At 45.5% G+C, this 25,576-nt stretch overlaps 1 protein-coding gene and 1 long non-coding RNA gene across 2 annotated transcripts in view; one reads left to right on the top strand and one right to left on the bottom strand.

Annotated features, from left to right (window-relative positions):
* Positions 1-14,816: 14,816 nt before the first annotated feature.
* The window catches only part of Cfdp1 (craniofacial development protein 1), an 81,010-nt gene continuing 70,250 nt past the window's right edge, over positions 14,817-25,576 (bottom strand). Inside the window, exons 6-7 of the mRNA XM_034522124.2 lie at positions 24,563-24,721; positions 14,817-15,110 (exon numbers count right to left, since the gene is read on the bottom strand). Of these exons, the coding sequence (XP_034378015.1) occupies positions 15,020-15,110; positions 24,563-24,721 (250 nt within the window). The 3' untranslated portion in view covers positions 14,817-15,019. The remainder of the gene's footprint in view (positions 15,111-24,562; positions 24,722-25,576) is intronic.
* Positions 18,096-24,753, top strand: LOC143434982 (uncharacterized). The gene is made up of 2 exons (XR_013104900.1): positions 18,096-18,235; positions 24,449-24,753. It is a non-coding gene; the product is annotated as an uncharacterized LOC143434982 (long non-coding RNA).

The raw sequence follows: 25,576 nt of genomic DNA on the forward strand, positions 1-25,576 counted from the left end.
GCTTCATGGACCACTTTCCAACAATGGGAAACCAAACCTCGGGATCTGAGCACAGAGCGGCATGGCAGGAAACTCCACAGACGGTTTTCTTTAACAGCACAAAAAGGAAACAAGCTCCCATGCTTGCACCAAATTGGCATTCCTGTCGTGCATTTGTGCTGGGAAAAGTGATAGAGGAGGAAGAAGAAAAGACCAACTGAGGTTATGCTGAAGGTGGGGATAGGCAGTTGGTACCCCGATAGCTCGGAAAGGGAGTCTCTTCTGTCTTTTCTCAATTTTCACTGACAAGTTCACTTTATTTTCGAGATAGGGTTTCTCTGGGTGGCTCTGGCTGTCCTGGAACTCGCTCTGTAGACCAGGCTGGCCTACAACTCAAATCCACCTGCCTCTGCCTCCCAAGTGCTGGGTTTAAGGCTTGTGCCACCACCGCCCGGCAACTATTTTTTTTTTTTAAGTTTTTTTTTTTTTTTTAGATCAATTTTACTTTATGTCTATGAGTGTTTTGCCTGAATGTGTTTGTGCATCATGGAATTTGGAAGAAGGTGTTGGAACTGGAGTTAGAGGTGGTTGTCACATCATGTGGGGACCGGAAACTGAACCTGGTCCTCTACAAGAGCAACAAAGGCTCTTAACTGTTGAGCCATCTCTCCTGACTATAATTATTTTATTTTGTAATTTTAATTTTTAACTTTATGTTGAGAGAAGTCTCATGTGGGTGCTGGGAACTTGGGTCCTCTGGAAGAGCAACAAACGCTCTTAACCACCACGTCTCTCCTGTTCCCCTGTTCTAATCATTCTTGGGTTCATTATTATTTATGCTGGTTTTTTTTTTCTCAGTAAACACTTTTTTAAATTATGGCAAAATATAAACAATTCAAAGCTAGCCATTTTCTTTTTGTTTGTTTGTTTGTTTGTTTTTGTTGTTGTTTTTGTTTGTTTGTTTTTGTTTTGTTTTGTTTTGTTTGAGACAGGGTTTCTCTGTGTAGTCCTGGCTGTCCTGGAACTCACTTTGTAGACCAGGCTGGCCTCGAACTCAGAAATCCGCCTGCCTCTGCCTCCCAAGTGCTGGGATTAAAGGCGTGCGCCACCACCGCCCGGCAAAGCTAGCCATTTTCATCAGTGCTAAACACACAATTCAGTGGCATTAAACACATCCAAAATCTCTGTGGGCCCCTGGAAGCTGGAGAGGTGGCTCAGCCAGTGTGTGCTGTGCGAACATGAGGATCCAAGTTCAAATCTCCACACCTGCTCTAGACAGCTCACAACACACAAGAACTCTCATATACACATCTAAAAATAATAATTATAAGTAAATCTTAAAAAAATTACACTTAATCCCAGCACTTGGGAGGCAGAGGCAGGCGGATTTCTGAGTTCGAGGCCAGCCTGGTCTACAGAGTGAGTTCTAGGACAGCCAAGGCTAACAGAGAAACCCTGTCTCGAAAAACCAAAAAAAAAAAAAATTACACTTGAGGGCTGGAGAAATGGCTCAGCAGTTAAGAACACTGACTGCTTTTCCAGAGGTCCTGAGTTCAATTCCCAGCAACCACATGGTGGCTCATAACCATCTGTAATGGGATCCGATGTGCTCTTTTGGTGTGTCTGAAGTCAGCAACAGTATACTCACATATGTATAAATAAATAAATAATAAAATCTTTTTTAAAAATTACACTTGAAAACATGATGCTAAGTGAAACAAGCAAAGTATAAGAGAAGACAGTGTGTGATGTCACCTAAATAGTATATGATGTCACCTAAACAGTATATGTCACCTAAACAGTATATGATGTTACCTAGACAGCATATGATGCCACCTAGACAAATAATTTATTATGTCACTTACACAGGGAGAATAGACAAGGCCGAAGGGACAGAAAGCGCCGAGGTCATTGCCATCAGCTAAAGACAGGAGGTAGTTTCTGCTTAATGAGCTCAGAGCTTCTGTTCAGGATGATGGAAATGTCTGGAAATGGCCAGTGGTGGTCATCTCACAATGTGGTATGTATGTGGTTTATGTTTGAACACATATTCAATTCAGGTCCTCTGCAAGGGCAGTATGTGCTCTTAACTGCTGAGCTAGCTCTCCAGTCTCTCCAAGTGTAATGGTAAAAAAAAAAAAAAAATGTTTTTAGCTTTTTTATACATATAAGTGTTTTGCCTACATGTACGAGTGTGCCTGGTTCCCAAGGAAGTCAGAAGATGGTGTCAGATCCCCTAGCACTAGAGTTACAGAAGATTGTGAACTGCCATGTGGGCTTTGGAAATTGAACCTGGTTCTCTCCAAGAACAGCCAGTGGTCTTAACCACTAAGCCAAGTCTCCAGCCCAAGTGTAAGGTTTTTTTTTTTTTTTAATACAGATTATCATTTTTTTTATTTTTATTGTTTTTGTGCATGGATACTTTGCCTGAGTGAGTTTCTGTGCATCTCATCTGTGTCTAGTGCCCACGCTTCAGATCCCATGAAACTGGTGTTTCAGACGTTTGGGAGCCACTGTGTGGATGCTATGAATCAAAGGTGCATCTACTGGAGGAGCAGCCAGTGCTCTTGACCACACCTGAGAAAGCAGAGGATAGTTTCAATCCCCGAGTGGGCCCCCAAATGTAACTTTTTTGTTTGTTTTTTTTTTGAGACATGTTTTCCTGTGTAACAGCTCTGGCTGTCCTGGAACTCTCTTTGTAGACTGGGCTGGCCTCTGACTCACAGAGATCTGCCTGCCTCTGCCACCCTAGTGCTAGGATGAAAGAAAGGCATGTGCCACCACACCTGGCTTCCAAGTGTAACTTTCTGAGGACAATTTCTTTTTTCTCTTCTTTCTTTTCCTTTCCCCCTTCTTCCTTCCTTCCTTTTTCCTCTCTCTCTCTCTCTCTCTCTCTCTCTCTCTCTCTCTCTCTCTCTCTCTCTCTCTCTCTCTCTCTCTCTCTCTCTCCAGGGTCAAATCTTACTATATAACTCTGGCTGGACTGGAATTTGATATGTATACCAAGCTGGACTTAAACTCTCAGAGATCCATCTGTTGTTGCAGGATATTTGACCACACTGTGAACCCTGAGATTGTGAGATTGTGTTATTACTGAAAAACCTGTTTCTAGTTGTGGTATGGCTCAGTCGTTAGCACACACCATTAACCCCTCTGGCTGGAAGACAGACACCTTTAATTCCAAACAATGAAGGTAAAGTGAGTTTGTAGAAGGAAACATCCAAGCCTGAAAGGAATATCTAACTGAGAGGCAGACCACTGAGGTGTGGTCTGGTGCTATGTGTTGTAATGCTAAATTCCATACCAGAAGGTCTGGGCCTATGAGTGACTTCTCACGTTTACAAACTTTTGTTGTACAAATCTTCTTCCTTGATTTAAAACTATTGGTTAAATAAAATTGGCTACAGCCAATTACTGGAGGGATTAGAGGTCTGTGGGTTTGGAGTGACCTGGTTGGAGGAGGAGGGAGGATAAAGGAAGAGCGGGGAAGAAGCCATCATGAGGGTAGAGAAACCATGAGCTCATGGCCAGGAGAAACAGCAAGTATCTGGGGTACACCGCTAGGCTGGCTCCCTAGCCAGGCCTGCAGTTAGAAGAGTAGATTAGGGGTGACCCCCAGTAATTGTCAAAGCCAAATAAAATAACCATAGTCTGAGACTCATTTATTTGTAAGCTAGTCGGGGATGAGCTTAAATTGTTTCTACTACAGTAGACAGAGTGATGAATCAGAGAAAGAATTGGCAGAATCGGAGAAGAGAGAGGAAAGGGAAGCTACTTAAGAGAGAGAGGGAGAGAAGGAGGCAATTTTCTGGGAGAGTTTTACAGAGACAGGTTGAATAGAGAAGCCAGAGAATGAGAAGGAGCCAGAAGATTAGGACAAATTGCCAGAGTTAGTTTGAGGTCAAGCTGAAGTGGAGGTTTCTGAATATATCAGGTGATACAGACTCACAGGTGTTTTGCTGAGGCAAGACCCGTGGGAGGACATGTGATATTTGGAGAGTGTGATAGTGGCAGTGTGACTGCTCAGCTAGCTTTGCAACACTTCGCTGACCTTCACTTCATTGAGAGAGACATGGCAGAGAACTTTTCTGTCACCTCGGCTGGGTCCTGGTCGCTGCCTCAGAGTCATGCCATTTCAGTGGAGGCCGACTGACACTGCTGCTGATTCCCTATCCTGACACTACTGAACTGGACTGCACATATCCTGACGACGAGATAGGTCCACACCCTTGTCCTATTTACCTTCTTTTCCCTCTTACTTTTGGATGGTGGTCTAGAAGGGGGGTGTCAAAGCATTTAAAAACTCTTATTAAAAATCAGTTTTAAAAAAATTCAAGCTTGCCTCAAGCAGAACAATTCAAGAGAGGGAAGGAAGGAGGGAGGGAGAGAGGGAGAAAGAGAGAGAGAGAGAGAGAGAGAGAGAGAGAGAGAGAGAGAGAGAGAGAGAGAGATATTGATTATTGAATCAGTTAGCAGGAAGAGGAGTTTTGAGCCAGATTAGCTGAGTTGAACCAGCCAGCCAGCCATCAGAAAGAACTAGAAAGGGTGAGCTTATTCAGCAGCAAGTCTCAGAGGCTGAAAACATTCTAGGTCTAGATTCAGTTGTACAGAGGCTAGAAGCTTCCAGGACTAGACCTAGGTTACCAGACAGAGGGAGTAAGCTTCGGAGACAACAATTATTTCAGAATAAAAGTTACTTTTATAATCAGTCTCTGCTTTAAAACAGTTCGTTTTTGAGACAGGATATCATGTAGCCCAGGCTGGCTTCAGGTTTTCTACGTAGCTGAGGATGACCTAAACTAATGCTCCCATCTCCTGCATGCTGGGATTACATCACAACCAGATAATTTTGAACAAATTTTGAGAGAAATGACATTACTGATTTCTAAGAACTGTAAGCTGCTCTGGGAAGAGCCCACCAATCCTCTGGGACCTAGTCTAAGGGTCTTTCCCCCAGGGCCAACACTGAGGAAGACAGGGAATGTAACTGACCAGTGAGCCACAAAACATGAACTTAACATACCAACCCTCTGCACTTCTAACCAGGGAAGAGATGAAAGAAGCGAGTTTACTGGGCAGACTCCCAGAACACTGCCGGCCTCCTACCCTTCTACGTGGTGACCACAGCCACCTCCAGGAACAGCTCTCACCTTTAGTGACTGTGACAAGTGGAATTTCACTCTTCACTGGAAACAATCCCCAGGGCATTGCATCTCTGAACTCAGAAGTGGAGCCAATGAGCTGAATAGTATACATTCTCTAAATAATTAAAGGGCCCCAAAACAGCAGCTGCCACATTGGGGTCACTGGTCCTCAAAGCCACAGTGTCATGTTCTCAGTGAGGGCAGATCACCAGGCACCTCCTTCAGAGGCTCTGTGATGTTGCCCAAGGCCAAGGGTCTTCCCCAGGAAGGGGGCAGGGTACTGGGAAAGTCTTGATGCTCCCAAGGAATGAGTCTGTTTTGTGAAAACAGGAAGGAACTCAATATAGACAGCAAGGTCTGTATTTTGGCAAGAACCCGTGGTGCTTGTCAGCCTTGACCTCCATTATCAGGGCAGGATGGGGTGGGGCTGGCCTGGGTTTTGGTCTCTGAGTGAACTTCTGCATGGTATCTTACTTTCAAAGGCTATTTTCTTCCCCATCTGTTAGATGAGCTTTTCATAAATCACTCAGGTCTCTCACCAGTGCAGGGGGCTCCATCCCTGATGTCCTCTGTGATTACAGGGGCCATGGTGATTACAGGGCCATGCAGTATCTGCTTCACTTGGAACCACTAGGACACAGTGAGTATGGGCTGGGATGGCAGCAGGAAATACTGCCAGAATCATATTGACTAGGTTTCTCTGTTTATACTGCCCTGTGGCATCCTGAACTTTCCACTTCTTGTGTTCTGGAAGGATGCCCTGTGTTTACTGATGGGCTAATTGAAGGCAGGTTAATAAGGACCAGAGGAGTCCCTGGGTGACCTCTAGCAAGTTCTTCAAATAACTGTCAAAGTTTAACCAAGGGAATGTCCAGGGAAGATTGTAGAAAGCTGCACATTTCCCAGAGTGCTGGTTATGGAGGGCATCTTGCATCTCTGCAGTGGCAACTTTGTGAATGTGAGGCCTAGATACAAGGAGATAGATCCTTATGGAGGAAACAGAGATGTCGGTGCTTTCCGCTTGGCCTGCTGGAAATGGCAGGGGTTTCCTGAGGGGGCGGCCTTGCAATAGGAGCTAAGAGAGTGTATGAGTTCAGGGGTCCTCCCTGGGCAGAAAGCCAGCCTAGGGAGTGGCTTTCCTTCCAGAGACCAGTGGCCTGAGCCCTACCATGTGTGCTTAAAAAAGCTAAGGTTTATGGGAAAGGCTGGGTCAAGTCTGGCTCTGCCTGTTCTGGGGTGTGATCTGGGCAATGGGCCACACAATCAGGCTGGTGAGGAGCCCCCACCCTGGTCAGATGTCTTTTTCAAAGATACAGACCTGAGCTGGTGCAGCAAGTTTCTGGAACTCAAAACTGGACAGTCTAGTCTGCTGCTGGGATGGCTTTTATCTTTCCAAATCATTGTAGGGCATACCCAAGTCACTGGATATACACTCAGAGGCAGGCAGACAGGTTTTTGTTTTCTTGTGTTATAGGGTTGACATACACAGTGAGGGCCATGTATGCTGAGAGGGTAGGGGGTGGGGCCCTTCTCAGAAAGAACTGGGCATTCTATTTCAAGCCCTTGAAAATACATTCCTTCCCTGACAAAATACTACCCTGTAAAAGCCATCCAGAAATAACTAGGTAGGCAGATAAAGAACTAACAAGACAGTTCAACATAGCATTATTCAAAATAAAACATGTTTTCTAAATGGCCAAGACCAGAGATCAATAAAATAAATTATGGTATGTAGTCCTTAACTGAGTTTTCATCAGAGGTTTGAGGCCAGCCTGGGCTCTACTACTTAGATGGATCCCCAGCTCCATATAAAAACAAGACTGTCAGGCGGTATGGTGGCACAAGCCTTTAGTCCCAGCACTTGGGAGGCAGAGGAAGAAAGTTCAAGACCAGCCTGGTCTACAGAGTGAGTTTCAGGAGAGAGAGCCAGGGCTGTTATGCAGAGAAACCCTGTCTTGAAAAACAAAAACAAAACAAAAACCAAAACAACAACAAAAAAACCCCAAAACCAAAAATAGAATAAGAATAGAAAACTAAGTCTGTCAATATAGCATATAGTGGTGCAGTGTGACAGAATTCCTCAGTGACAGCGATGGCCCCACATAAACACTGAGTACACGTGACACTGGGCGCCTGCAGTCTCCGGCTTCAAAAGTGCGTTTGAGGAACTGCATCTTAAGTTTCCATTTGTGTGTGTGTGTGTGGTGTGTGATGGCAACTGAACCCAGAGCCTTCTTTACAAATAAAAACTAGGCCAGTGCTGTGCCATGGAGATACACTACCAATGATGCATTTTTTTTTTTTTTTTAAATCTTAAATTGTTAAAATAAAAATTACGGGCTGGTGAGATGGAACTTGGTTTGTTTAGTTTCAAGTATCCCAAGCTAGCTTCAGATTCACTCACTATGTAGCTTTAACATTGTTTAGCCGGTGGCCTCCACCTCCTGAGTTCTGGGATCACATGTCCCACTCCCCCTGGTTGTATGTGATGTCAGAGGCTCTGGGTTCAGTTGCCACATGTGCTCAGTCTTTATTTTTTGTTTTGTCATTCTTGGGGGGGGAGGGGTTGCTGAGGATTGAATCTACAACTTCTAGGAAGCTAGGCATGTGATTTACTAGAGCTATGCCCCTAGGCCCTTGTCTTCAAAGTTTCAATGAACAGATTCCTCCTATAATCAGAATAGCATAGCAGTAGGGAGAATGTCAGCTTGGGCAGCAGCAGGAGAAAAGACAGGGAACCTCAGACTGGCCCTCAGACAGGAGCAGAAGAACCCACTCAATGTTCATTTGACAGGGGTGGCCAGCATCTGGTGGTTGGGTCCATCTCCAAATGGCAGGGCAACCTAGCAGACACTACACACTTAGCTTAGCTGGTGCACGCATGTTGGTCTTACCATCTGTTGCCAACCTGGCAGGAAAGCATTTCCTCGTCAGCTGTGCTGGTTGGGAATTTCAGTTTTGTTGCTTGTGTCTCTTGCCTGCTTCCCAGGCCTGGCTTCAGCTGCTTCTTTAAGTTGCTGAGAACTAAGGGGGCTTCAGCTTAGCTCTTTGCTGGGACTCCAGGGATTTAGGCAAGGACCAACTCTTCTTGAGGATGAGTCTCAGTGGATGTAGGAGGGACCAGGGATGGTTGGTTCAACGCACTGTGGCTTTGCTGATGTGGCAGGAATTTAAGAACATGGATAATTTAAAATGGTAAGGGTAAAAGGAGATGTAATTTTCTCAGATATATATATCTGGAGGCTTTGAAATATTTTATATAGGTAGGAAGGCTGTAAGGCCATAGGTAGTGTTTCTCAAACACTGGTGTACCTAAAAATCGCCTGGTTGCACATACATTCATTTCCAAGATGGGCTGGATGGCAATAATACATATGTAGTCTCATCTGAGGAGCTGGGGATGAATGGAGCCCAGTACCCCAGGGTTAGCCCGAGTAGCCTACGTAGTACCCTGTCTCTTAAACAAAAAACAAAACCCAGAACCCAAACCACAAAACCAAATTCCACCTAGAGATTATTCAATGCACCCCTTCATTCTACAGATGCAGAAATGGGGTCAAGAGAGGCAGAGGACTTGTCAGTCGAACTAAGTTTAAATCTAGGTATGTTCACACACCACGGAGTTCCCCGGAAGGATGTACTATTTAAGGGGTGAGTTAGACAAAAGTGAGTGTGTGGGTTTTCTCTAAACTAACACGGTCTCCCAACACCAACTGGATAGCCAATGATCTGATTCAATTCTGACCCTAACCACCCACATGATAAGGGCTTAGTCCCACAAGACTGTCCCCAATGCCAACCTGGAGATGTCCAGGCTATGCACTTTCTGCCCAGCGGACTGCAAACCTAGGGGCTCCCATGACCCCTTTCCCTATTGTTTGATAATGTTCTAGAACTTGTAAGCTCAGGAGACTTTTCTACTTACAATACAGTTTATTATATATATAAAGAGCCAAACAAAAAAGCAGGTAAGGGCTTAGAAGGTCATCGGCACAGGGGAGTCTCTCCCCAAGCCCTAGGAGTACGACAGTCTCTTGGCATGTGGATGGGCTCCAACTTCTAGAACCTTGTTAATGGTTTTTAATGTTGATCTCATTATTTTTTAGGACTGGGCAGATCACTGGTCACTGGTGACTGCACTTGATCTAAGGGGAGGCGCTTTCTCTTGTTTGGAGATCAAAGAAGGGTTCAGAGTTCCCACTTTCCAATCAAGTGGGCCCTTCATTAGCATGAAGAATAGGGCAAATCCCAAGGTTTTCAGGAACTCTTGTTATAGGAACATAACAAATACGGTTTTGTTCTGTTTGTTATGCCACTTAGGGATATTCTTTGCTGGCTGTGTGTGTTCATAAATACTACTTGCTTTGGAAAGACTAATCAAGCCCCTCCAGTGACCAGTTGTTTGCAGACCATATTGATTGAAGAAGGATGGGAGGCGTGTATCTAGACTATGGGACGCTCCCTTGCTTGAATCTCACAGTCAGAAATTTCATATGATGTTAAGCAGCAGGGCCATAAGAGTCCTTTTAACTGCAGTAAAAGGGGTAGTCTGAGATAACACCTTCAGACACCCAGAATCTTAAAATGCCTTCTAATGAGGTATGATGATGACACTTGTAATCCTGGTGTCTGGTAGGTGGATGCCAATGGATCAGGAGTCCAAAGTGACTTGTCTACAAGTCACTTGTCTACTTGTCTACTACTTGTGTAGTCCCTTGACTACACAGTCTGAGAGTTCACGGCCTGCCGGGAGTTATAGGAAACTGTACTTCAAAAAGCAAACACAGGAGCCATAGCTAAGCTGGTAGAGTGCTAGCTTAGCATGTTTGCAGCACTAGGCTAGATGAACATGCTCCACATAGACTGGGTATGGTGGCACATAGTTATAATTCTAGCACACAGGGAATCAGAAGTTCAAAGTTACCCTCAGCTACATACTAAGTTCAAGGCTGGCCTAGACTACAGGAGACCCTGTCTTTTGTTTTTGTTTTTTTTTTTTCCGAGACAGGGTTTCTCTGTATAGCCCTGGCTATCCTGGAACTCACTCTGTAGACCAGGCTGGCCTCAAACTCAAGAAATCTGCCTGCCTATGCTTCCCAAGTGCTGGGATTGAAGGTATGCACCACCACTGCCCAGCCATGAGACCCTGTCTTAAACAAAACAAAATAAAACCCAAACAAACAAAAGCAGAAAAGAACAGAGAGTGTCTTCCATTGGTTGGTCAGTTTCATAGGGCAGATGTGTTCTGTGGAGGGGGGGCACTGGTAAGGGGCAGCTTCTTGACCTTCTATATAGGACTGGGACAAAGGACAGTGACATTCCTGTCCCCTCAGTCAGTTCAGCCATACCTTTCACTGAGAGAGGGCACCCACTGAAGCCTCAGGTCATACTGGTGGCCTAGGGGCCTGGGGACAGCTTATAATACCTAGTACGGTTTGAATATAGACCATTCCATACATAACTTCTGCTAGAAAAACTGGACAGACTGTGATTCATGTTGGCATCTGCAAATCTGAAATTTATTTATCTAGGTCAGGGACCATTTATTTTGCATCTAATAAGCCGGGGCCTGCTATAGCATCTTTCTAACATATGGGCTGTTCATGACCCATCTCTGTACATCTGTCAGGGCTGTCAGCAAGGGGAGGCCAAGTTGGCAGGATTCACATCACCGACTAGCACAAGTTGTAACCCAGCTGTTCTACAAGGGGCACTTTGCCTGGCCCAGTCTCCAGTGTCCCCAATCAGCCCTAAACCTGCTGGTGTGTGTAGCTTCTCAGTCTCATCCTTCCAACTCCCCAGAGGCAGGCAACATCTACAAGTGAAGGAACACTCCTACCCCTAGCATAGCAGAGCTCAGATGGGAGCAAACCTGGCTACCACAGTTTGCCCAGGCAAAAGACTGAGGAATCTCAGCAAGACACCTCTGTAGCAGGGTCTCAGATGGTGGCCTGGCTGGGGAGGCCCCGGGGCAGTGACTCCTACTCTTGACTTTGCTGTGTCCAAGTTTCCTTGAGCTTCCTCGGTCCTCTAACACTTTTCCTTTCCCAGTAGGAATTCCCCCAGCACCTGCAACATGACTGCAGGAGCCAAACAGCACGGAGAGGCTGTTCAGTGTGCTGAGAAACCATAGGATGTGTATATGCCCTGGTCAGTTCCCCTGATGACTTCAGGCAAATTTCCTCCTGTGGAAAACAGGGCAGTGCTAAGAGGTCATGTGCAAATATGTGTGTGTGCATGTGTGTTGGAGCAGGTAACTGAGATGGTATAGTAAGGCACCATCAATGATTTGTTGATGACACTGGGTCCTTCTGGTCTGCTGGCCCATCATATTCAAATCACTTCTGTCTGTCCAGCTCTGTGTGCTGCAAACTATCAGGTATGTCTTATCAGCTCACCTAAGCACTTCTAGTTCTCATGAGGGACTTGTACCAAAAGGCAGACTATCATTTTCTCCGGAGTGTGCTAGAGCCTTCTACTATGTGTCCCGCCTTGGCAGACCACAGCAATCAAGGTACACACATTCAGTGTGCCACACGAACCACAAGACAGCACAGTATCTGGAGAGCCTGTCATGTTGTCTTCCCAGTCCTGACTGTGTCCAGAAGCACTCTGTCTCCACTTCTCTCTAAAGATGTCCTGGCCCTCCTGTGGTGCTGGCAACTTGGCTCACTGGCCACGTGGCACAGCTCTCATGCTAGACAGACCTGGCCAAGTGCTGGCTAGGGCCTCCTCCTTAGCTGTGTATATCACACTCAAGGTTATTTCTTAATGTGTCCCTGTAAGGCCCTAGAGGCCTTATGCAGAATTCTTAATTAGAGCACTGAGTTCCCCAAGAAATAGGTGAGCAGAGTACAGAAAGAGGCTTGTTTTATTACTTGACCTCAAACTACTTTGGAGCACTCTGCCCCCACCCCTACCCCCCATTAGAGGATATCAGACACTTTGGAATTCTGACACACCCATTGGGGACATAGAGAACAAAAGACTGACAGGCCAGGGCAGGGTCAGAGAGCTCAGCTCCTGAGTCTCTGCTCCACAGGAGCAGCCGAACAGTGAACAGTGAGTGCTCTTAGACTTCTATAGCCAATGGTGAGAGCCCAGCAGAGCATTAGACCCACGAAGAGTGCCAAACCATCCACAAACATGAACTCATTCTTTACATATCCCCACAAACATTTCCTCAACAATTCCTAATTCCTGAATAAAGGGCACCCACCACCTCCTATGGAAACCAAATTCTGCCATTGTTCAAACAAACTGTCAGAAAAGAGGATTTTTGTTTTTTTGTTTTTTTTTTTTTTGGTCAGGAGAGAGGTTCTGGGGTCTGAACCAAGGGTCCACTGAGGAAGGTCAGGTATTGGCCACGGTGGCTTAGTCCTTTGAAAGTGAGGCAGTGCAGCTAACAACGTGGCCGAGAAAGCAATTCCCACTAAGAACTCTGATGTGCTCACATACAAGTATATGCTGACCAAGAGAAAAAGCTTACAGTGGTCCATGTCTGCCTCAGGCATACCTGTGGGTGCCCACCTATGTAGTCCATGGGTGGCCCATGTCTACCTCAGACATCCCCAGGGGTCCCCACCTATGTAGTTCTCTACCTCCATTCTGCAGTCTTCACACTCAGCCCCATGAGTGGTCAGGCAAGGCTGAAGACTCCTGGCTCCTCTGTCTGGTTTACCCTTATGAGAAGCCACTTGTTTAGAGAACAGCCACATCTACTTTAGGCCGTGTGTCTTGCTGGCAGTTTCTCTGTCCCCCCACTCTGACTCTTCCCCGTCAGAAGTGGCAGAGTGTAGTTTCTGAGCTGTTAAAGCAGAGAGGACCTTCTCCCCAACAGTCTCCCCAACAGGCAGCCCCTTTCCTGTACTCCTGCAGGCCTGAGAGAGAGGCCTGTGTGCTCGGAGGCTGCTCGCCCTCTTCTGCTTCAGCCGGAAGTACTTCAAAATCCTTCCTTATACAGAACACAATTCTGTGTTTCTTGGACAACTTTAGAAAATTTTTTATTATGAAAAATTGAAATCCATATCCAAGTTGCGAAAAACATAAGGATTGTACACACTCCTCTCCTAGGCTCAGCAACTGCCAACACATGGCCGGCTGCTTTCATCTGTGACCTACTGGAACAGCTTTAGAAAAGACTGTCAGTTCACAAGAGGGGCTTGAAACACTATATGCACACATTTGCAGCCAGAGTGCTGTCATGATGACCCAGGTCTGCTGTGAGGCCACTTTAAGTCTTACTGATGCTGACACACATTGGTACACACACTTCAATTTGTGCATGTACCTAAGTCAGTCAAACTGGTATTACCTGGGTCACATGTGCCCAGCTGGAAATAGACACACCTGGGACAAAGAGACTGCCTTTTCTAGAGAGATACAAACACTGAATACAGGCCACTGATGGAAAAGACTGTTTGAGGGCTGGCAGGGCTGACACTCATAGATGAGTCTCACTGATCTACTGACTTCCTCATCTCTTAGGCTTCTGCTAAGAGAAAACCCAAGTTACCATGAATCCATGGCCCCTTATCCTAAGGATCGTGAACATCTGCATATATGGGCAGAGTTGGCTCATACGCTGTTGATGCTATGGATGCAGAGATGGGATGCTGGGGTACAAATTTCTGCAACAGAATACAAGAGAAATACCAAGTGCAGTGGGTGACATGCCAGGAAGACCACAGGTGGGCCCCTTTCTTACAGGCACAGAGGTCCTATCCTAATGGGGTGCTGGCTGGTTCCGGTTAAAGGACTTCCTTCATCATCCAAGTCTCAGTAGAGCCCACCTGTTGTGATGCCATCTTGGTATGTTCTGTGTCACCTATACAGTCCTTTGCAGATGGATGTGAACAGACCATGAGTTCAAATGTGGCTTGTAAGCTTCCTTTTTGGGTAATGAGATGCTAGCCATCTGTGACACCAATTCAGTTTTGGTTGCTACAAATACTGTCCCCACATCCAAGGCCTAGTCAGGAAGCCCACTGTGACCTAGTGTTCTTTGGCCTTAGGGTGGCATCAACTCACTCACTTCAGCCCTCTGAAAGACTGATGTGACTCATGGCATCCACAGGCCAGAAAACAAAGCTGTGGTAAGGCCACAAGTGTGTCTGAGCAGGAAACGGAATGCAGTCTTTGCAGCCCACTTCCCCCAATTCTCATGCCCTTGGAACAGGTGATAGAATCCCCATTTCTCACTCTCAATGCCTAGGCTGGTCTGGAGCTATGTAGCCCAGGTTGCCCTCAGATTTGCAGCAGTTTTTGTCAGTCTTCCAAGCACTGGGATTCTAGGTGTGTGCAGCATTACTGGCAAGAATATCCCCTGACAGAAGCCTGAAGAACTACAGTAGAGGTAGAAAATACATCTGAAGTAGGCTTTAAAAAAAAAAAAAAAAAAAAAAAAAAAAAAAAAAAAAAAAAAAAAAAAAAAAGGAGAAAGGGGAATAGGAAAAAACAAAAAGCCACTCAGCATTAATTTACCCCAATGCCCCCCACCTTACATATGAGAATCTCACACTAAAGGAAAGCTGAATGCACTGAGAACAAATGCCCAGAGACTAGGCTGATTCTAGAGAGGCCATGACCATCAAGGACAGGTCTGAGATGTGGCAGCTGGGCCTGGCTGGCCTTCAGCTTTCGAAGCAGAGCAAAGGGAAGGGGCATGGCATCCACACTTTTACCAACCTCACAGAGGGTTCTGTTTGTTTATTTAAAGACAAATTTTAAAAAGGAAAATGAATGAAACCAAGTGAAATTAAGATATATTAAACAAACTGCAACGTAGAAAAAGGGACTTGCTGGAAACATGATGAAGAACACTGGAAATATCACAGACACACAGAAGAGCTCACATTGTCAACAGGATTAAGCTGCTATGGATTCTCCCCAGAATGTCAAGGCTTCATTTTGCTCAGCCTGAGATCTCGCTCAATTTCAAACTGCCTGTGGTCCACTCGATCCAGAAAAGCTTTCCGTTCAATGTACCTGGATAGAGACAAAAACAGTGTCAGTACAATCTGGCAGGAGAGGACCCCCCTGCACAGCTCCAACCCCAGGGGTAAATCAGGTTTTGGCAAGTGTCCAGGTGACTATTTTGGACTCTCACTCCATCCAAACCACTTGCATTTTGTCCAGAGAAGGACAACTCTGCTCAGACATGAATGAAACTAAACTGGAAAAGGTTGAGTTTTTTGTTTGTTTTGAAACAGGGTCTCACTCTGTAGACCAGGCTGGCCCCAAACTCAAGAAATCTGCCTGCCTCTGCCTCCCCAGTGCTGGGATTAAAGGTGTGCACTAGCACACCAGGAGAGATAACATCTTCTTAAAAGTAGAAAGTAAATGAGAGTTAGGAAAGTATTCAGTGTTGTCACAGGACTTTGAGGAAAGAAGAAATAATGCCATCCTAATTAACACCCTGTATCAGTAAACATCACCTGGGCAATTCTGGTCAAAGTTTGAATCTGAGCCTCACTGCAGTTCACAGCAACAGGATGACTTTGTATTTTCTGGACTCAGTGGTACACTGAGTTGGCAGGTGAAAGAACATATTCTTTTAAAAAAGATGTATTTTGTGCTTGTATATTTATGTGTATGTGTGGGTGAGCACGTGTGGAGGTCGGAGGACAACTATCTCACAGGGAGGGATTGCTTCTTTCCTTCCACTGTGACTGAGAGCACAGGCTGTCGTGCTTTGAAGCAGGTGCCTTTGACCCACTAGGTCATTTCACTGGTCCAAAGTCTTTGTGTCTGTTTTTGTGTATCTCAAAACATAGACACACAAACCTACCCCCGAAAACTGAAGAAGTAGGATAGAAAACTGAGCCGGATATGGTGGTGCAACCTGTAATCCCAGCACCCACAAGGAAGAGGCATGCCGAGCTCTGGGAGTTTGAGGCCAGCCTGGTCTACAGAGTGAGTTCCAGGACCACCAAGGGCTGCCGTGAGAGTAGAAACAGCTGAGGTTTGCAGGGCTAGTCCGGTTCCTCTGCTCTTTCCCTAGGTACCAACTCAGCTTGCAGCCAGGCTGCTTTTGTGGCATAAAAGGAAGAGGCCCTTTCCTGAATTCCTCTAAGTAACAAGATCAAACACCTCTGCCCCCACGTCACTCATAGGGTTTGCTTGGAAGTGGGAGCTCTGGTTCTGCTCTGGCTCCGAGGCCAAGGTCTCCCTCAGTCTTCCCAGACAGGGTGGGAGGGAGGCAGCCTACGCTGGCAGGCACGCTGGTCAGAAGGGAGCCTGGCTGCTTAGTGAGACACAGCTGCATTTTAGTGTACCTTTCCGTGCAATAAAGTGTGCTATGATTTGCTTTCGGGGAGGAACTCTCTGCTGCTAATTAATCTACCGAGGGAGCAAAATTGTCATTAAAAATGAGAGATATAATTCATTCTCTGCACTAATTTTTTCTTTGTTGCACCATGGAAAAATGTGCATCTATCACTACAAGGTTATCACATTCACGGTAAGAATGTAACCAGCTCCAGGAACTTGTGTTCTTCACTGAGTTCAGGCCATTTGCCTGCCCTTCAACACCCTGAAGCAAGTGAGGTCCATCCCATCTGCTTCCCAGCTGAGGCTGTAGCTACTAATCCTCCATAAAAGACCAGTCAGAAAACAGGTCTCAGACCAGAGGAGCTGAATTTGAATCTTGTCACTCACTGTTTGTGCAGTATACACTTAGCTGCTCTGTTTCCTGACAATATAAAAAAGGGAGTAGACAACAACAAAGATATATGTGTATAGTGTTTGCATACACACACACACACACACACACACACACACACACACACACACACACACACCCCAGTACTGTTGAGGCCGAGATAAGATCAATGTGAGTTCTGGACCAGCCTGGGCTAGAGACCACTCCTGTATTTTTATTTTTGGAGACAGGGTTGCATGTACTTCAGGCCACAAGCTTCTGTCTTTCCCTTCCTAGTGGCTAAGATTATGTGTATGAACTCCTGTGCCTGTCTAATGTGATGCCAAGGCTTTTTGTACATACACAAAACAGCACAAAACACCCAAACCCAGCAAGCTGAAGAAAGATCAATCCTCCTTCCTCAGAGGGTCTACTGTGAGGAGTAAATGAAATACGTATTAATAACGTTTAGGATGGAACGCAAGCACAACAAAGTGCTACTAGCTAAGGCTGTCACTATGATTTTAGGCAGCCAGCTTCCATCAGGGTTCTGAGGACAGCAGATGGCCCAAGTTGGGATGTGTGCTGTCTGAAACTAGTAACTACCATCTGGTCTGGATCAGGAATTAGGCTGTGGTGTCAAAATTGTCAATGAGGCCAGAACAGCTAGAATACACAGTAATGCTGTGCTTAGGTCTGACACAAGTCTCTTGGGTCAGAGTTGTCATGTTTAGTAAGTGAAAATAAAGGAGACTCAGTTAAATCTGAAATTCAGATTCCCTGGCAGAGAGAGCAGTGGCAGATACTGTATGCTCCTTCAGATAAAGGCACAGAATGGGGATCTGGGTGAGGAGGTGTGGACACACTAACAATTCACTGCGGCAGCCTAAGGCCCTCAGGCATGGCTGCTTAGAAAATTAACTGAGGGGCCCACCGGTTGTGATCACTTGTCCCTCACCCTGCTTAACGTGGATGTAGACACATGGGAATTGAGGACTTGGTGGCAGGTGTGCCAACTGCCCCTTGGAAGAGCCAGAAGAGAGGCAAACACAGGGAGAGATGGTGCTATGTCAGCATCACCCGTGGGTGTTTGAGGACAGAGCTCTCAGGCTATCTGCTGGAAGACCAGGATGGAGAAGAGATCCTTACACTGGGATGTTTGCCAAGTATGGATAAGGGCTTGTGTGTGTCCACAGGACCTGCAGTCTAACAAGAGCAAAGTCCAGAATAGATGTTAAGGGGCAGCAGCACAAGTTACAATCACAGATGCCACTCAGTTCTCAGGACGTCCACTGACCATCAAGACAGCCACTGGCGGCTGCTAAGAAGATCCTGTGACAGCTTGGTTTCTATCCAAGAGGTGACTGTAGACAGACCTTCCACTGGACATGGACTTGCTGAATGAAGTACAGAAGCAGCCCAGGGGCTGTGGACGAAGAGCAACTTTGATATCTACTATTGGTGTTTTTGGGTGAGGTATTAATTTTTGACATTTTGTGTTTGTTTTTTTATTTCCTGCAGAAATAAAAACATAAATGCTCCTCCGTAAATGCAATGGAACGGAGAAGTGCTTTGTGGGTTTAGGTTCTTGCTTCTCTTCAATGTAATCGCACTCCTTACTTGTAGGGCCTCAGACTGGACATTTGGAATAAAGACCAAGGCTGGAAAGCTCCCAAGGAAAGGCTGCCTTGAAGGCCACCTGAGGGTTCACCTACTTTAACTGGGCCACAGGGGTTTCCAGTAACTTTAATTGGGTCACAGTTCCAGAACAGACACGCTGGCTGACAAGCGCAATGGGAATTATGATTTTGCTGTTTTTCTGGCCCATGCCCAACCTTCAATCAGGCTGACCCACAAGGAAACCTAGGGCTGAAGGGGTGTGCCACCCTCTCCTGCCGCTATGCTTTTATGGCCCATTTAAGTAGCAGCAGATTTTTTATTTTATTGATTTATCTAATAAATTTTAAGATTTACTTGTTTATATGTATGAGTACTCCATTTGAAAGTATGCCTGCGTGACAGAACAGAGCATCAGATTCCACTGGTAATGAGCCACCATTGTGGGTACTGGGAGTTGAACTAAGGGCCTCTGGAAGAGCAGTCAGTGCTCTTAACTGCTGAACCATCTCTCCACCGTCTGTCCGTCTGTCTTTAAAGCGAGGCTTTCTCTGTATATCTCTGGCTATTCAGAAACTTCCTATGTGGACCAGGTTAACCCCAAACTCAACAAAACTTGCTAATGACCTCTTTTCAGGCTTCCCTGAGATTCAGGACACTGGATAGGAAGAGCAGGAGCACTATCAGGGAAGATGTCAGCACCTCTTGTCAGAGGCCCTTGCCTGGCCAGTGTCAGGGCTGGCGCTTTGTTACTCAGGCTGTAGCGCGGGCTCCCTGCGTGTATCGATTAGAGTCAGTCAGCTCTTGGCAGGCAACAGAAGAGCTGAGACCAGCACATCCTGGAGTAGCCCCGACAAGGCAGGATTCTTCCACCCTGGGAATGCAACTGAAAGGACCAGGCTTGGCTCTGAAGCCAACATATCTCATATCACCTCAAGGCTGAGATGGTTCTGGGAGACAGACTCCTGATAAGATTCTTCAGAGTGAGAAGTATTTTAGTGGTCCCTCCTTCACGTCGTCCAAATGACCAAATACTTGATTTCCAAATCGCTGAGGTAGGTCTGTGACCCTCAGCTTAACTGGACAGACAGCAGCAGCCAAGACCAAGCCTGTGTTTCTCATCACTGTGCATTTTATATATGGATCCCCTGCCCTCCATTTGGGGCCTCTGCCTTGGCATTACTATTTGGAAAGCTATCCGTGTGGTTAGTTAGCAGAGCTGGAGGAAGCCATGCTCAACACCTGAACAAAGTCAGCTAACAGCTTGACTGTCTCTGGGATAGCACTTCACCCTGCTGACTAAAAGTGCCGTACAGAAACCTGCTGGACTTTTCCAATACTGCCAGGATGCAGAACAGAACCGGGGCATCTGCTAGTGAGTGCACGTGGCATTTAGACACTGCAGTGGTGTGGTGTCTGCTCTGGGGGCTACTGCTCACTAATAAAACCTAACAGTGGTAATATGACTGAGGGGGTAGAGCTACTCCAGAGTGGCCCCGGGGCCGAGCCCTTAGCCTTCTTAGGGGAGGTACACTACGGCTGGATTGCAGTAAGCAGCTGGAGAAGCAGACAGACAGGTGGGCAGGAAAGGCCCTTTTCTTTTGAGTCACTGGCAGAAAATGGTGGATAAGTCTTAGAACCAGTGTTTGCTTGGGGAGGAAGAGGACCGGCTGCCCAGGGCCCCACACCCAGGTTGGAGGGCTGGGGAAAGTGAGATGGCACCTGGGAGACTTGGGGGGATGCCTCCAAACTCTACTTCACATCACTGTGGAAAATATTCCTAAACAGCTGGCTAGGACTGAAACGAATACAGCGTCAGCCTTTCCAGTAAGGTCTGAGTCTGGGGATGATCAGCTAACGGCAAGCGGGAGAAAAGAATTGTAAGCAGAGGCCTGGGAGGAGGCAGGCATTTTGCCTCTTTGCTCCATTCCCCTAATACCCTGAGAGGCATAGGCAAAGGTTTCCACTGTACGATGACTAAGCTGGGGCCAGTGCCTGTCCTCATGAGCTCTCTCTCGGTTGCTGTGAGGTAACACTGACCACTACCAACAGAGAAAGCACTTCAGCAGGTTGTTTGTTTCACAAGTGCTAGTTCTCTATGGAGTAAGCCAGGGCAGGAGGTCAAGGCAGGAACCCAGAGGTAGGAACTGAATGAGAGTGTGAGGATGAAAGGTGTATTACACTGGGATAGGGATGGGGGCGGGGGGTGGTTTGAATAGGTATCCCCACAGACTCACTGTGTTCGAATAGTTGGCCACTGGAGTGGCACTATTAGGAGGTATGGCCTTGTTGAAGTAGGTGTGGCCTTGTGGGCAGCTATAAGCAGCCCAGTGTGTGCGCGTTAGGAACTACACTTCAGTCTTCAGGAAGAGCAGCAGGCCCTTTAAACCACAAAAGCAGCTCTGGTCCTACTTGTATCTTTTTTTGTATCTCCATTAACCTCTAGTTGTTGTTATTGCTATTTTTGATTCTGACATAAATAGACTTCTCTTCTGTGCATTCTTTTGTGATCTGCTTCTTTCAAAACTGATCTACTGGTTTTGCCTGCTTTGACCTTCATTCAAGTAGCATCACAGTCTACCTCCTACTCTGTGTTGATGCTTCTGTGATTTATCTTTGTCCACTCTCATTGCTAGGCAGCAGCCCATGGTGTAGACAGATGAGATTTGATTTGACTGTAACACTACTGACAGACAGACCTCTGAGTTGTTTCTTGTTTTGGATGGTGTTTATAGTGTCGGTATATACCTGCAGTTCTTCAGGGAATCAAGTTAAAGGGAACTGGATTATGAACATTATCATTGTTATAGACATGACTAACTTTAAGAATCCTCAGCCGATCACAGTAGGTGGTGCTTTCCAGTTTAACCATCTGCCTCTCAGATGATGACCACAAGAAGAGATTGTCTCTTTAATAACTGGTAATATTTTTGTTTAAATCTGCTTTGTCTAACATGAATGTCATTGTATCAGTTTTCTTTTGGTTAGTACTTGCATAATTCATCTTTTCTCTAACCTTTACATTTTCAATATTTCTTCATTCCACATTTCACATCAACCTTTTTAAGACAGCAAATTATGGATTGTATTTTTAAAAATTTAATCTGTTAATTTCTGACTTTTAACTGGAACATTTAGTTTATTCACATTAAGTAAAAATGTGAATAATCTGATAAACGTAGTCTAAAGCTACCATCCTAAGTGCTGGAGTGATGGCTCAGTCAGTATTGCTATTGTTGAGGACCCAAATTCTGCTCCTACCTACACTGGGTGGCTTACAACTGCTTGTAATCCCAGTTCCAGAGGATCTGAAACATGCACATAAACCCACAAGCACACATACAGATAATTAAAAAGAAAACAAAACCCCTAAATCTAGCCATCTTATTATGTGCTATTTTTCTTGCTGTTCCCAGGTTAGCCTAGAACTCCCTAAGTAACCAAGGATGGTCTTGAACTTCTGATCCTTCTGCTTCCACCTCCAAATGTTGGGATTACAGGCATTACCAAGTCTAGTTAATGTGGTGCTAGGGATTGAACCCAGTGCTTCATGCAAACAGGCAATCGCTCTACCACATGAGCTACGCCCATCTCAGTTTCCTGAAACATCCTCACTAAGTAGACCACTTTAATTTTTTTATTATTATTTTATATGTTTTGCTTAAATGTGTATTGAAAGAGGAAACTGGTGGTTGTCTCAGCCGTCCAGTTCCCCACCCTCCCAGGTACAGGGAGATCCCAGTTCAAAGAACACTGAAAGAGGAAGCTGGTGGATGTCATGGCCCTCCAGTCCTCCAGCCCCCCAGGTACCTGGGCTGATCTCGAGCTCTCAGACAAACTCTCTTGTGTTTGCATTGGATCCTGAGTCCTTGGTCTTCTTGGAGGGTCTAGCAAATTGGGCATAACATCATCTGTGCGCCGTGTGTGCCGGGTGCCAATGGAGGCCAGAAAGGGCATCAGATCCCCTGAGATTGGAGTTACAGACTGTTGAAAGCTGCCATGTAGGAGCTGGGAATTTCACTAGGTTTTAACCTAGTGAACTGGCTTCTAGAAGAATAGCCAGTGCTATTAACTACTGAGCCGTCTTTCCAGCCTGTGTGTTTTTTAAATCTTTTTTTTTTTTTTAAGATCTCATTTTAAATCTTCTTTTCTCTTCCAACTGTAGTTTATTAATGCTCCCTCATCTCTAACAGACCTCTATCTGCTTGAACACAGTGAATATTTTCAACCCACATAATCAATACCCAAGAGAGGCAAGCCAGTGAAGTACACTCTGGCCCTTCTGCTATTTTAGACTCCTGTGCAAAATTGAACAGCTTAAATAGTCTGACCTGGATCTAGGAGTTAAGCAACCTCATGATCTTTTTTTTAAGTAAAACATATTAGATAGCATCCAGGTTGATTTAAATAACAGTAAGACATATTTAGAAATAAATACTTCCAGGGCCAATGAAATGGCCACTGGGTAAAGAAACTTGCTGTAAGCCTAATGATCTAAGTTCAGTCTCTGGGACCCACTATGTAAGGAATGGCCTGAAACCATCATGTGGCCCCTCTCCATAATTAAATGTAAAAGAACCAAACCAACCAAACAAACAACAAAAATAGAAAACAAAATGTTCCCAGGTTGGTTCAGATAATGTTACGGTCTTACTCTGAAGAATAAGAGCTGGGTGTGTGATATTCATCCCAATTCAACCTCAGTCCCAGGTTGAGGCAGGGGATTGTATAGGTTAGCTAGCTTGGGTGGGGTTACATAGTGAAACTCTACCTCAAAAAAAAAAGTAAAAAAAATAAAAAAAAAAAAAAAAAAAAAAAAAAAAAAAAAAAAAAACCCCAAAATTTGATCCCTCCATTTGTTTTTGTTTTTGTTTTTTTTTTTTTGGTTTTTCGAGACAGGGTTTCTCTGTGTAGCCCTGGCTGTCCTAGAACTCACTCTGTAGACCAGGCTGGCCTCGAACTCAGAAATTTGCCTGTCTCTGCCTCCCAAGTGCTGGGATTAAAGGCGTGCGCCACCACTACCCGGCCACTTGTTATTATAACTTAGGATGTGCATTTATATTTATTTACCCACCAATTTATTTGTTTGCTTATTTATTTATTTTAGATTTTTTTTTTAAAGACAGGGTCTCATCTGGCTAGGCTGGCCTCAAACTCAGTGACCTATCAACCCCTGCCTCCCAAATGCTGAAATTAAAGGCTAATTTAGGCTAATTAAGAACTTGAATGACATGTACTTATTATGTAGGCCTTCTTGTGAGTGACTGGTGTTCTTCAAAGTGCTTTATGCATATCTCATGCCTATAAGTTACACATACATTATACATTATCTCATAATACCTGCACATCTGGAGTGAAGGTGTAAGATTATTCCAATGTTACTGGCAAAGAAGCTGAGGTAACGACTATGGTCAAAGAGAAGATCTTACTGGTGAGGGGCAGGGTTGATGAAAGGCCTGGACTGTATAAAGGACCAGGCATTATGTCAGGGGTGAGAAATGCTGACCTGTAGCCATGGGCTACATGTTTCTTTTTTACTCCCTAAACACTTAATTAACCCCATTTTTTTATACTCACCCAAAACAAAACAAACAAAATACCCCACAAATGAGAGCTGAATGTGGTGGCTCTTGCCTGTGATCCTAGAACCTGGAGGACCGAGACAGGAGGATTGCCATGATTGTGAGGGTATAGAGTAAGATCCTTTGTCAACAACCTCACAGGGAAAACAAAACAAAATAAACACTAATAGGGAAAAGATCCTTTTTGGCTTATGAAGTATTGTCTTTGTGTTCTAGAGTGGATGGGAATGGTTCAGCAATGGCCTCCTACGTGTCACACAGGCTGCAGTAAACAGTCCTACCATGCCTAGGACCACAGTAACACAGTGGAACAAACTAGCATCAAACCATTCATGATAAAGTGACGTGTCCTGGCACTTGAACTAGCCCCGATTATCTGAAGGCCAAGTGATTCAGATTAGGGCAAGCCAGTCACTGTGAGCCAGACTCTGTCTTGTGAATAAACCTGGCAACTCACAGTTACTGACGCTGTAATTCACTAACAGTCCTGGGAACACTGCTGCTCACGGATGGATCTGCCTCATCCTAGAACAGAGCTTTACCAGTTTGAACAAGCTGCTGCAGAGCTCTCAGGCTACGGAGGACAGACCGCTTCTTACCCTTCTTTCCCTCGGTTATGGATGGCCAGCTCTTCACCAATCCCTTCTTCCTCCTTGAAGCTCTCCCAGTCCAATTTGGATTTCTCAAGGGTGCTCATTTTCTGCTTTTTGGCTCCAATTTTCCCTAAAAGGCTGCTCATACCACTTGTTCTTTTTATCCTATGGAAGAAAAATAAATATGAGAACTCTGATTTCTGCATCAACAGTGTTTTGTTGTTGTTTTTGATGTGTACATGAGGATCCCAGATTGAAGCCATTTGTCTCAATAGAAACCATGCTTGTACCTAGGGCCTTTTCTCTGCTGTGTAGCAACTACAGGCAGGGCATTATCCTAATATGCCTTTCCTGCCTAACATATATGACTGCTTAGCTGCACAGCTGACAGGAAGCCCTCAGCCCTTCAGATCTCCTTGCGCTGTGTGGCAGGTCTCTGCTTGCACAGGGAGGAGGATGGTGGGGTTCAGGCAAGGCTTTGAAATCACACACACGCATAGGCTTAAATTCCAGCTCTGCCCCAATGACTCAAGGCTAGCTGTTCAAGTGCATGTGCCTTGGTTTCTCAATCTACACTGAATGCTTACTCATGGATGGTGAGGAATTGTCCATGCAAACCGCCAAAACAGCATCCGGCATAAGGTCAAGGTGCAGTTAACTGCTGGCCACTGTGAATCACTGTCTTCATTTGTGCTTTGAAGCCCCAGGGGACTCTTCCACAGAGTAAGAAACAGTTCCCAGTACATATGAGCAAGGAGTCACAGCACTGTAAAAGGACTTTTTAAAGGCAACTGCCTCTCAACTCCTGTAAGCTGGGGCCTGGTTTTCCCAGGAGGTGGAGAACATCCCAAAAGCAGAGATTGTACAGCTTGTGCTCTGCTTGCTGGTGATGCTATCTATCATGGGCTGTGGGAGAAACCCCAAATGCCAAATTCAAGTCTTGGCAGGTCAAATATTTCCAGTCAATGTTACATGAATAAGATAAGAGAAAGAGAAGGCGGCTAGAGTTTGTAAGCAGGT

This window comes from Arvicanthis niloticus, chromosome 18 (assembly GCF_011762505.2).
Source record: "Arvicanthis niloticus isolate mArvNil1 chromosome 18, mArvNil1.pat.X, whole genome shotgun sequence".
Taxonomy (NCBI): Eukaryota; Metazoa; Chordata; class Mammalia; order Rodentia; family Muridae; genus Arvicanthis; species Arvicanthis niloticus.